At 57.0% G+C, this 11980-nt stretch overlaps 1 protein-coding gene across 4 annotated transcripts in view; it reads right to left on the bottom strand.

Annotated features, from left to right (window-relative positions):
- Positions 1 to 3602: 3602 nt before the first annotated feature.
- The window catches only part of SCUBE3 (signal peptide, CUB domain and EGF like domain containing 3), a 44152-nt gene continuing 35774 nt past the window's right edge, over positions 3603 to 11980 (bottom strand). For 2 of the 4 annotated variants that reach the window (XM_069875954.1, XM_069875953.1), the window contains 12 exons: positions 11425 to 11559; positions 10512 to 10604; positions 10310 to 10426; positions 10068 to 10229; positions 8989 to 9192; positions 7670 to 7831; positions 5870 to 6037; positions 5615 to 5776; positions 5188 to 5385; positions 4618 to 4770; positions 4369 to 4448; positions 3604 to 4184 (listed from right to left, as the gene is read on the bottom strand). In XM_069875954.1, coding sequence (XP_069732055.1) covers positions 4035 to 4184; positions 4369 to 4448; positions 4618 to 4770; positions 5188 to 5385; positions 5615 to 5776; positions 5870 to 6037; positions 7670 to 7831; positions 8989 to 9192; positions 10068 to 10229; positions 10310 to 10426; positions 10512 to 10604; positions 11425 to 11559 — 1784 coding nt within the window. In that variant the 3' untranslated portion in view covers positions 3604 to 4034. Of the gene's footprint in view, positions 4185 to 4368; positions 4449 to 4617; positions 4771 to 5183; positions 5386 to 5614; positions 5777 to 5869; positions 6038 to 7669; positions 7832 to 8988; positions 9193 to 10067; positions 10230 to 10309; positions 10427 to 10511; positions 10605 to 11424; positions 11560 to 11980 lie in introns of all 4 variants that reach the window. The other 2 variants (XM_069875952.1, XR_011339056.1) reach the window with 2 other exon arrangements.

Here is an 11980-nt window from a genome sequence, read left to right as displayed (position 1 = left end):
GGGCTTGCTGAAGAGCTGCCGGCTTCCCTGTAGCCAGAAAGATCTGAAATGCTAGGTTGAGCTGCTAGGGATGTGAAATTAGGTGGAATATCACGCTATGGGAGATTTGAGGGAAGGAGTTGGGTCATCCTGTGTTCAGAGCAGGGTAGGAGGGGAAGCAGCTTTGATCACATCTAGGACAAGTGAAACTGAAGTGGTGGTTGCCGCAACTAAGAGGGGATGGTGCAGATCTAACTAACTGCTCAGCAGTGGTGCTGCAGCCCCTGATTTGCCCCCAGAGGGGACCTTTAACCTGTGCTGAAGCTGTCCTGCAGGCAGGGCTCTGCCCCAACCCAGCAGCCTCCTTGCTTGTGGGGCAGCAGGGTGGGGGCCATGGGATCCTGCCCAGCAGCTGCTCTGGAGGAGCTGGTGGGGGCTGCCAGGAATAATGGGGGGCCTGGGGTGGGAGCTGCAGCCCAATGAAAGACTTGAGGGTAAAGGTAGAGAGTTTTCCATCCCCTTGGAGCTGCTCCTTGTCCAAATGTGTGCTTGGAACCCAGAAACGAACAGTGTCCTGGGCTGCATCCAGGCTGTGAGAGACTTTGGGTTGTTCAGCCTGAAGAAAAGGCTCCAAGGAGACCTTAGAGCAGCTTCCTGTGCTGAAAGGGGCTCCAGGAAAGCTGGGGAGGGGCTCTGGATCAGGGAGGGCAGGGATAGGATGAGGGGGGAACAGTTTTCAGCTGCAAGAGGAGAGCTTGAAATGAGATCTTGAGACAAAGAAATGTTTTGCTGTGAGGGTGGGGAGGCCCTGGCCCAGTTTTCCCAGAGCAGTGGTGGCTGCCCCATCCCTGGAGGGGTTCAAGGCCAGGTTGGATGGGGCTTGGAGCCCCTGATCCAGTGGGAGGTGTCCTTGCCCATGGCAGGAGGGTAAAACTGGATTGTCTCTGAGGTCCCTTTCAACCCAACCCATTCCATGACTAATGTATATAAATAAATACATTGTGTAGTGAAGGGTGAGCTTATGGAATTGTGTAGGATTTAAGTTTCTGGGGGGAAAAAAACCCCTATGAACAGAGCTTGCCTTGCATCCGAGGGAACAAAACAATGAAAATAGCTTTGGCTCCTGCTGTTAGAAGGCTTTAATTTTAAAGCCTCGGAGCCGGTTTCTGAAAGATCAACACAACACCAAGAAATTCCATTTAATAATTAAAAAAAGACAATACAAAATGCAAACATTTCTTTTTACAAAGTTCAGATACATTTTTGTTTTTTTTCTCTTTTAATCAAGTGCAAATAACTTCATGAACTACATCTTTCTCATTACTTTAATCACTTTTTGCTGGAGATGGTCGTCAAGGCCCGCTGCAGAAGGCAGACATAAATATCCCAACATGAAAAGAACAAAAAAAAACCCCAACAACTCCTATTTTTGCTCACCGGGGCGCAACATTCAATGCGTCCGAGGTGTCTGCTGAGGCAGTTTTCAGCCTTACAAGCCTTTTCTGGGTGTGGGTGTAGAGGGGCTGAGCTGCAGGGTGGTGAGATCTGGTTTTTTTGGGGGGGATTATTTGGTGAAAGGGGTCAGGGGAGCCCTTAGGTGGTGTCTGTGGCTGTTAGAGGAGGATCTGCTGCCCAGCTCACCCTTCCCAAGCTGCTTTAAGGCGGTTGGTGGCAACCAGGGGGTGTCCAGGAGCCCCAGGGTCAGGGTCAGAGCGACCCCGCTGTTAAATCGCAAAGAATTAATGAACTCCTCAGTGAGCAGCTCTGTCGCACTGGTTGGTCATTCCTGGCTTGGTTTTAGTTTTGCTGTTGTGGTTTTTTTTTTTTTTTTTTTTCCTTTCTAACTATAAAAGACCCTTTCGGTCGTCACTGCTCCACTGCCCCGCAGCAATAAACCCCCCTTCCCCCCTCCAAATCCCTACAACAGCTTTTGTGCATCAAAGCAACTGCTTTCAGACACCAACCCAGTGACAAACAGCTCAGCCTGCAGATGTGGAGCTTCCAAACAGGCTGGGAGCCGGGCGGCAGGAGGGGTAAATCCACAGCTGGGATGAATCAGGACAGACTTTTCCAATCGATGCGTCTTGGGGACAAAGCTCGGCCCCCTTTGCCAGCGCTCACCCAGCCCACAACCCCTAAGAGAGCCCAGAAGATGCTCTTGAGGCGCTGGAGAAGCGTGGATCGAGGAGGGAAAACACGGGCCAGCAGCTGCCTCCTGGTTTGGGCAAGGACTGATCCAGAGGGGATGCGCAGAGCAATAAATAATTGGTTCGTTAGGAGCAGGGCTCACCTCAGATGTGGTCAAGGGGACGGCGAGATGGGAGGGGACCTGCTGATGGGAAAGCTGTAATCCTGGCAGCTCCGGGTGCTTGAAAGGATGAAGATGGGGATGAAGGCAGAGAGAAGTGACAAGCCGAGAGCTGGTGGGAGGGCTGGAAAAGGAGCAAAGCTTGGGGAGAAGGAAGAGGGGTGACCGGTGGCAGCGGGTGCCTGTCCCCAGGGCTCCAGAAGATGCCAGGGGGGAGACAAACCCCTTGGTGACATCCACCCGGCTATTGTCCCCAGCCCTGCCTGTCTGCGAAGCTGGGGAAGGAGGTGAAACAGGAGGGGTGACAGGTTGGGGTCCCCCAGGATTACAACCCCCTGGAAGGGGCTCCCGAAGCATCGTGGCAGGACGGGCGCGTGGAGGGGGATGGAGCTGAAAGGACCTGAAGGGACCTGGAAGCACAAAGCTTCCCCAGAGCCACGGAGGGTGCAGATCTCCATACCTGGGGGAGAGGTTCTGGGGCATCTGTCCTGGGTCTCCCCTGGGGCTTGGCTCATCCTGAGCCTCTGCAGGGAACGGGGCCAAATTTTGCATCTTCCTCCCAACAGCACTTGAACGACCCCAAAATCTGCGGTGGATCAGCCTGATCCAGCCGCTCCCTCTCCTCCGTGGTCGGACCGAGGCGCCTCAAACCCCTGCTAAACCTCATCCAAGCAGGAGAGGCACCATCTCCCTCCCCAAAGAGGGTTTTTTATCGGGGGCAAATGCAGCAGAAAAGGTTGCAAGGCCTGAAAACCCACCAGTCAGCAGGGTTGGCTTTAGGTGAGTGGAGTGGGGTTTTTTTTTTCGTTACAAACGCACATTCTCATTTCTCAGGCAGGTATAAATATCGTCGTTTCTAGTAGAAAACAAAACAAAACAAAACCTTCCCTCTAAATAATATAAAGAAGACTCAAACGATTGCACTTAATTCATATGAAAAAGGTAGAAAGGAGGATATCCTAGTGCACCAACATTTACTCCTGCTCTTCACAAAGCTTGCTTTTCCGAGTTACTCTTTGGCAGAGCTTGTAAGAAAGTCTGGTTTCTTGGCACAAATGTCTGGGGAGGGGGTGAGGGGGGGAAAAAAAAAGCCCCAACCCGGCTGAAAGTTCTTCTCCTTCGCTCCCAGACATTGTTCTCCGGGAACGTGGCTTGGCTGCGCTTCCCTCCCAGCGCCAGCGCGGAGCCGCCACGGTTGCCGTTTGCTGGCGCACTTTGCCGCTCTCTCCTTTGGTTTTTCTTTTTCTTTTTCTTTTTTTTTTTTTTGAACCAAGGATGCTATTTTTGAATTCTTTTCCCCCGACCTCTGCGAAGCGACGCCAATCCCCACGACCCCAGGCGCTGCGAGAAACACGGCGGTTACCTTCTTGCCATCCTCTGCGAAAGGGCTTGCAGCCGGTGCCAGGACGATGACGTCCCCGATGTCCCGGGGACAGACCTGGTGGGATGGAAACCAAAGGGAGAACAGAAGCTGGTGAAAACACCAGCTCTTCGGTTTCCTAAAATGAAGAAGCTGCTTTGGAAGAGAGGAGCAGCTTCGCTGGAGGCTGGATGAGACTGGAGCATCCCTCCCTCCAGCCGGCGGCACGGGAGCAGTGGATAAATCGTGGTGGGGACATCTGTGGGGCGAGAGGTGGCCGTCCTGGTGGAGCCGAGTGGAGGAAGGAGAAAATCGGAAAGGAGAAGGAAGGGAGAAGAGGTTTTCCTTGGCTGCGGGATGGCCCGGTCGCAGTAGGAGCACGATGGGCTATTTGTAAGGCCGGAGGAAGCTGGAGACTTTGGAGCGGAGGAGCTTGATGAAGGAGCGGGGCAGCATCTCCTTGTGTTTCTCCGTGTACTTGAAGTAGTTCTGGGGGTGTGCCAGCACGTCGAAGAAAGCTTTGATGAGCTTCTTGTCCTGAGGGGAAGCCAAGCCAGAAGCGGGGGGGGTCACCATCCCACCCTGTTCTCCCCACGGCAGATCCAAAACGAAGCCGCAGGTGCAGGGAAGGCATCAGGACACACCCAAAGGGAAGGATGCTCCTGCATCCCAGCATTGCCCCAAGTCCTGGGCTGTGAGGACCCAGCGTGGACATGCTCACCTTGAGGATCTCCTGATGGTTTTCAGAGGCGTAGAGCCTGCCGTCCCGCACGATGTCCTCCACCAGCTGCTCATAGTCCTCTGCAACACGCAGCCAAAAAAACGTGGTAAGGCACGAGCTGTCACTCATCCCCACGTCCCTGGTCCCCATCCCTAAGCCGACTCCCTCCAAATACACCAGAGGTATGAACTGGGAGTGACCTGGGTACCACACTGGGCACAGATGCTGGGTTGGCATCCCCTTACTCACCATCGTAGGTCACGTAGGGGATCTGGAAGCCCCGTGCGCTGTTGGCTTCACTGGTTTTGAAGTTGATCCACAGCTTCCGAGAGCGAGCGGTGAAGGCAATGGGCCTCTCGTAGGTCTGGCACGTCTCGTAGGTGGTGATGGAGGATGGGGAGGCTGGAGGGGAACAGCAAGAGGCCACGTGATGCTGGATGCCCACCAGCAGAGCTACCCACAGCTTAAATGCTCAGGGTGAAGGGGGCACCAGGTATGGGGATCGTCTGTGTTTGGTGAGGCTCCCCCCTCCCCAAACCCTACATTGCGTACCGGGGATGTTGTTTTTTCATTCCTTGCTCTGGAAAGCTCTGAACAGAGCTTTTTTACCCCAAGAAAGGAGTGCTGAGACCCAGGTGTGCAACCCAGCCCATGCGTAGAGCCTCTATATTCCCCTGATCCAGCAAGACACTGGGTTGGCAGGGTGATGCCAACCTCTCCACTCCCCCAATTCCCCAAAATCTTAGAATGGTTTGGGTTGGAAGGGACCTCAAAGCCCATCCAGTTCCACCTCCCACTGTGACACACTCGGTTACCTACAGTTTTTCCGCATGACCAAGACGTCGCCGCACTCGTCCTCAGAAGGGAGGAAGATCTCCGGCACCACGATGAGGATCTTGCGCTTGGGCGGCGGGTTGATGTTCCAGGTACACTCGATATTGGCAGGATAATTCCCCGGGTAGTTGGGGGACTCGATGTAGCCCGTGTATTCGCCCAGCTCCCCCCCGCACTGCCGGTCTGCAAGGCACGAAGAGCCGCTTCAACTGGGAGCCAGTTGCACGGGCACTGGGATGGGGGAGGTATGTTACTGGGCAACTCTAGTCGCACCGCTCCACGCCTGCCCCCATGCATAAAGCACAGAAGCGACCCCAAACTCTACTTTAAGGCATTTAGAAGGATTTTTAAGGAGGGATCTTGGTTCGTGCCATGCCTGTTCTCCCCCTCCACTGCCCCCCAGCTCGCTTACTTTTGCACTGGGACACCGAGGTGGAGCCGTCGAAGTCGGTGGTGGTGTTGCCGGGACAGGCGATGCAGTAATTCTGTCGAAAATCAGGTTGGTAGGTGCCCACGGCGCAGCGGATGCAGCGGTGAACGCTGGTGTTGTAGTAGTGCCCGGGGGAGCACTGGACTGGGGAGGATGGGAGAGAGCAAAGGGGGCTGCGTCAGCCTCCAGCGGGGTCCCACCGGGTGCCCCCCGCCCTAGGGACCGGCTCCCACCTACCCTTGGTGTCGCAGTCCTGGAAGGAGAGGGCTCCTTCGTGGCGGGTGCTCAGCCCTCCGCCGCAGGGGAAGCACAGCGCCCGCCCCACCTCGGGCTGGTAGGAGCCTCGCGGACACGGCTGGCAGGGCTTGAAGCCATCGGCGGAGTGCTGGCCGGGGGGACACTGACCTGCAGGCACACGCAGCGCTCAGTCCTGGCACCTGGCATCTCTTAACCCTGGCATCGCTCAGTTCCAGCATCCGGCACCACTCAATCCCAGCACCCAGCATCACTTAATCCTGGCACCCAGCATTGTTTAATCCCAGCACCCAGCATCACTTAACCCTGGCATCACTCAATCCCAGCACCCAGCATCACTTAACCCTGGCATCACTCAATCCCAGCACCCAACATCACTTAACCCTGGCATCACTCAATCCCAGCACCCAGCATTCCTTAACCCTGGCATCGCTCAATCCCAGCACCCAGCATTCCTTAACCCTGGCATCACTCAATCCCAGCACCCAGCATCACTTAACCCTGGCATCACTCAATCCCAGCATCCGGTATCACTCAATCCCAGCACCCAGCATCACTTAATCCTGGCACCCAGCATTCCTTAACCCTGGCATCGCTCAATCCCAGCACCCAGCATCGCTTAACCCTGGCATCGCTCAATCCCAGCACTCAGCATTCCTTAACCCTGGCATCGCTCAATCCCAGCACTCAGCATTCCTTAACCCTGGCATCGCTCAATCCCAGCACCCAGCATCGCTCAATCCCAGCACCCAGCATCGCTCAATCCCAGCACCCAGCATTCCTTAACCCTGGCATCACTCAATCCCAGCATCCGGTATCACTCAATCCCAGCACCCAGCATCACTTAATCCTGGCACCCAGCATTCCTTAACCCTGGCATCGCTCAATCCCAGCACCCAGCATCACTTAACCCTGGCATCGCTCAATCCCAGCACCCAGCATCACTTAACCCTGGCATCGCTCAATCCCAGCACTCAGCATCACTTAACCCTGACATCACTCAATCCCAGCATCCGGTATCACTCAATCCCAGCACCCAGCATCACTTAATCCTGGCATCCAGCATTCCTTAACCCTGGCATCGCTCAATCCCAGCACCCAGCATCACTTAACCCTGGCATCACTCAATCCCAGCACCCAGCATCGCTCAATCCCAGCACCCAGCATTCCTTAACCCTGGCATCGCTCAATCCCAGCACTCAGCATCACTTAACCCTGGCATCGCTTAATCCCAGCACCCAGCATCACTTGACCCTGGCATCACTCAATCCCAGCACCCAGCATCACTTAACCCTGGCATCACTCAATCCTGGTATCACTCAATCCCAGCACTCAGCATTCCTTAACCCTGGCATCGCTTAATCCCAACACCCAGCATCACTTGACCCTGGCATCGCTCAATCCCAGCACCCAGCATCACTTAATCCTGGCACCCAGCATCACTCAATCCTGGCATCACTCAGTCCCAGCATCTGGCATCTTTCAGCCTCAGCACCCGGAATCGCTCAATCCTGACATCGCTCAGTCCCGGCACTTGACACGCCGCGGGCTCCCCCACCCCTAGTGTGGCTCCTCTCCCCTTCCCCGCCTTGACAGCGCCAATAAATCTAGAGCAAGCACTGCCTTGTTCTGGGCCAACCTCCAAGTGCCCAAAATAACAACTTCTGTGGGTGCTGGGGATGCTCAGGGCTTTCCCCTCATCTGGCTGGGGATGACAATTGAAGGTTGAGGTTGCAACCCTGGCCATGGTGCACGGCCACCCCTTGTGTGTCCCTCCCTCACCTGTGCAGCCGGTGATGTTGGTGGCTCCCACGGGTCCGAAAGCATCGCCGCGGGGACACAGGTCACAGGAGAGCTGCCCTTCCTTCTCCTGGTAGGTGCCGGGAGGGCAGGGGACGCATTGCTCTGTCTGGCCGTGGTAATACGTGCCCTGCGAGCAGCTAACTGAGAGCCAGGGGGGATATCAGTGGGGTGGCAGTGGGGCTGGCACCACCAGGGAGGGACACAGCAGGTCACCCACCCTGGTCACAGAATCACACACAGAATCACACACAGAATCACCAGGTTGGAAAAGACCCATTGGATCATTGAGTCCAACCATTCCCATCAGTCACTAAACCATGTCCCTCAGCACCTCGTCCACCGGTCCCTGAAACCACTCCAGGGAAGGGGACTCAACCCCCTCCCTGGGCAGCCTCTGCCAGTGCCCAATCACCCTTTCCAGGAAAAAATTTTTCCTAATGTCCAGCCTGACCCTCCCCTGGTGGAGCTTGAGGCCATTCCCTCTCGTCCTGTCCCCTGTCCCTTGGGAGAAGAGCCCAGCTCCCTCCTCTCCACAACCTCCTTTCAGGGAGTTGGAGAGAGCAATGAGGTCTCCCCTCAGCCTCCTCTTCTCCAGGCTAAACACCCCCAGCTCTCTCAGCCGTTCCTCATCAGGCCTGTTCTCCAGCCCCCTCACCAGCTTCGTTGCTCTTCTCTGGACTCGCTCCAGAGCCTCAACATCCTTCTTGTGGTGAGGGGCCCACAACTGAACACAGGATTCGAGGTTTGGTCTCCCCAGTGCCGAGTCCAGAGGGAGAAGAACCTCCCTGGCCCTGCTGGCCACGCCGTGTCTGATCCAAGCCAAGATGCCATTGGCCTTCTTGGCCACCTGGGCCCCTGCTGGCTCATGGTCAGTCGCTGTCAACCAACACCCCCAGGTCCTTCTCCTCCAGGCAGTTTCCAGCCAGGCTTCTCCTAGTCTGGAGCTGCTCAGGGTTGTTGTGCCCCAGGTGCAGGACCCGGCATTTGGCCTTGTTAAACCTCCTGCCGTTGGTCTCAGCCCATGGATCCAGCCTGTTCAGATCCCTTTGGAGCCTCCCGACCCTCCAGCAGATCAACACTTCCACCCAGCTTAGTGTCGTCCGCAAACTTGCTAAGGGAGCACTCGATGCCTTCCTCCAGGTCATTGATAAAGACATTGAACAGGGCTGGACCCAGCACTGAGCCCTGGGGAACCCCACTTGTCACTGGCCTCCAGCTGGAGTTAACTCCATCTCCCACCACTCTCTGGGCCCTCCACCCAACCAGTTTTCCACCCAGGACAGTGTGTCCCTCCTTACCACACTTGCCACCCAGGCGCTGCTGGCCTGGTCCACAGCTCTCCTGCCGCTCTGGGGTCACGCTCAGCTTCCGTGCCACCTCGTACTCCATCCCGGCGAAGCGGAGCAGGAATCGCTCCTGGTTGATGGATTTCTTCAGGGCTTTGATGGCTGCTTTCAGCTTTTTCTCCACCCTCTGTCGCAGGCAGTGCAGGTTGCAGCTGGCTGGGGGTGCAGGGGGAAGGTGGGGGTTCGGGGGGGACAGGGTGTGAGCGAGAAGGGAGGGATGGAGAGAGAAACCCAGCAGGATTAAAACCATCTTCCAAATGCTCGGATCCAAGTGCTGCCCAGAGCATCCCAGCCTGATGTGGGATGAGGACTGGGTTGTCTCTCCTTGCTGCACGGGGAGGGCACTGTCCTCTTGGTCCCACCACCATCCCTCCTGGTCCCACCACCATCTCCCTTGTCCCACCACCATCCCTCCTGGTTCCAGCACCATCCTCTTCATCCCACCAACATCTCTCTTGTCCCACCACCATCCCCCCTGGTCCCACCACCATCCCTCCTGGTCCTACCACCATCCCTCCTGGTTCCAGCAACATCCTCTTCATCCCACCAACATCTCTCTTGTCCCACCACCATCCCTCCTGGTCCCACCACCATCCCTCTTGGTCCCAGCATTGTCTCCCAAGTCCCAGCATTGTCTCCCAGGTCCCACCACCATCCCCTTCATCCCACCACCATCTCTCCTGGTCCCAGCACCATCCCCCCTGGTCCCAGCACCATCCCTGTCATCCCACCAGCATCCCCCTGGTCCCACCACCATCCTCTTCATCCCACCACCATCCCCCTTGTCCCACCACCATCCCCCTGGTCCCACCATCATCCTCTTCATTCCACCACCATCCCCCTTGTCCCACCACCATCCCTCCTGGTCCCAGTATTATCTCCCTGGTCCCAGCACCATCCTCTTCACCCCGCCAACATCTCTCTTGTCCCAGCACCTTGGTCCCACCACCATCCCCTGGTCCCACCACCATCCCCATGGTCCCAGCACCTCTGTCTGCACACGAGACAGGTCAGACCGGCGCTGTGCCAACCTGTGATCTCCTCCGGCTTGATCTCTGCCTCGAACTCCAACGTAATGCGTGTCACCTCCTTGTTGGAGGGGTTGCGAGCCCGGCGGCCCTTTCCCTTCTTGGAGGAGTCGCACTTGAGGTTGACGAAGGCAACCTGGCAGTCGGAGCAAGGTGCCGAGCCGCCTGCACGCAAGGGGACAAGTCAGCACCCGTCCCTCCTGGGGGGACGAGCATCCCCATCTCCCCCTCTCCATCCACCTCACCTTGCACTCCGGCCTTCCCGGCCTCATCCTGCTTGCCCTTGGCCCGCGGGTGCAGGTGGCACTTGGCATCCTTGATCTTGAAGGAAGCTTTTTGCTTGATTGGCGCGGCGACAGTCTCTAAAAGAAAAGGTGGGTGCTCAACAACCCTGGCGCGGGGCAGCCGAGCCGGCGGTGGCCGTGGGCACCCCGGGAGCCCCCTTACCGAGGCACTGCTGGCTACTGTTGGCGGGTCTCTGCTGGCCACCCTGCCGCAGGACAGGGGTCCCACAGCTCACTGTGTAGCTGCTGTCCGACTCTGCGGGATGGAGGAATGGGAGTCGGGGGATGCTGGAGTGGCCGCCTGGTCCCCACGATGCTCTGCCAGGGGGATGCAGGGAGGCACGGCTGCGCCATGGAGGGATGATGCCCAGCACCCCGCCATGGGGATCCTGCACCACGGACTCATCCCATGGATCTACACCCAGCAACCTGCACCACGGACCATCCCATGGATCTACACCCAGCGATCTACACCCAGCGATCTGCGCCAGGGACTCATCTCATGGACCTACAACCAGCGATCTGCACCAGGGACTCATCCCATGGGCCTGCACCCAGCGATCTGCACAACGGACTCATCCCATGGATCTAGACCCAGTGACCTGCACGAGGGACTTATCCCATGGATCTACACCCACTGATCTGCACCATGGACTCATCCCATGGATCTACACCCAGAAATCTGCACCGGGGACTCATTCCATGGATCTACACCCAGTGATCTCCACCATGGAATCATCCCACGGATCTACACCCAGTGATCTCCACCATGGACTCATCCCACAGATCTACACCCAGCGATCTGCACAATGGACTCATCTCATGGATCTAGACCCAGTGATCTGCACCAGGGACTCATCCCATGGACCTGCACCCAGGGATCAGCATCTGGGAATCAACCCATGGATCTACACCCAGCGACCTGCACCACGGACCATCCCATGGATCTACACCCCCAAGTACCCACCTCCCTCCCTCGCCCAGGCCATTACTTGAGTGCTCTTCCCCTCCAGTTTGGGCCATGCAGAAAACTGGGGCCACCCTGCCCGTGCTGGGGGTGGCGCTGGCGCTGGTACCTGGCAGAAAGCGAGCCTTGGAGGCGCAGGTGAGGGCACAGCTGTCCTTCTTGCCCGTCTTGTTGCAGGTGAGGGTGGCCCGTGGTGGCACTGAACCTGGCAGGCATTTCACCAGCTCTGAGGGACACGCGCCGGCTGGCGATGACAAGAGGGGACACCCGTAGCTGGGGGGACCCCTGCGCCCTCCCAAGTCATGGGGAGGATTCACCAGGGAGGAGAGGGTGCCAGAGCACGGCACAGGGACCTCGGATCAGCATCCCAACCCCTCCAGCTCCTCCTTGGAAATGAGAGGTGATTGCTGGGATTTCATTTTTTTGGGGGAGGGCAACATGTCCCCAATGAAACCATGAAAAGAGCTCCTTTGGGAACATTGGCTGGCATAAAATCTTGTCAAAAAAAGCAATGAGAAGACCGATAGCAGAGGGAGTGACACAACACCTTATGGCACATCCAGACCCACATGAGACGCGCATGAGCCCCCAACACAAAGCAACCCAGAGCATCCCCCAAATCCCCATGCTCCACCCACCCTGACCTTGCTCCCGACAGCTCCAAG

This window comes from Phaenicophaeus curvirostris, chromosome 24, assembly GCF_032191515.1.
Source record: "Phaenicophaeus curvirostris isolate KB17595 chromosome 24, BPBGC_Pcur_1.0, whole genome shotgun sequence".
NCBI lineage: Eukaryota > Metazoa > Chordata > Aves > Cuculiformes > Cuculidae > Phaenicophaeus > Phaenicophaeus curvirostris.
This window is presented reverse-complemented; position numbering and strand designations above follow the sequence as displayed.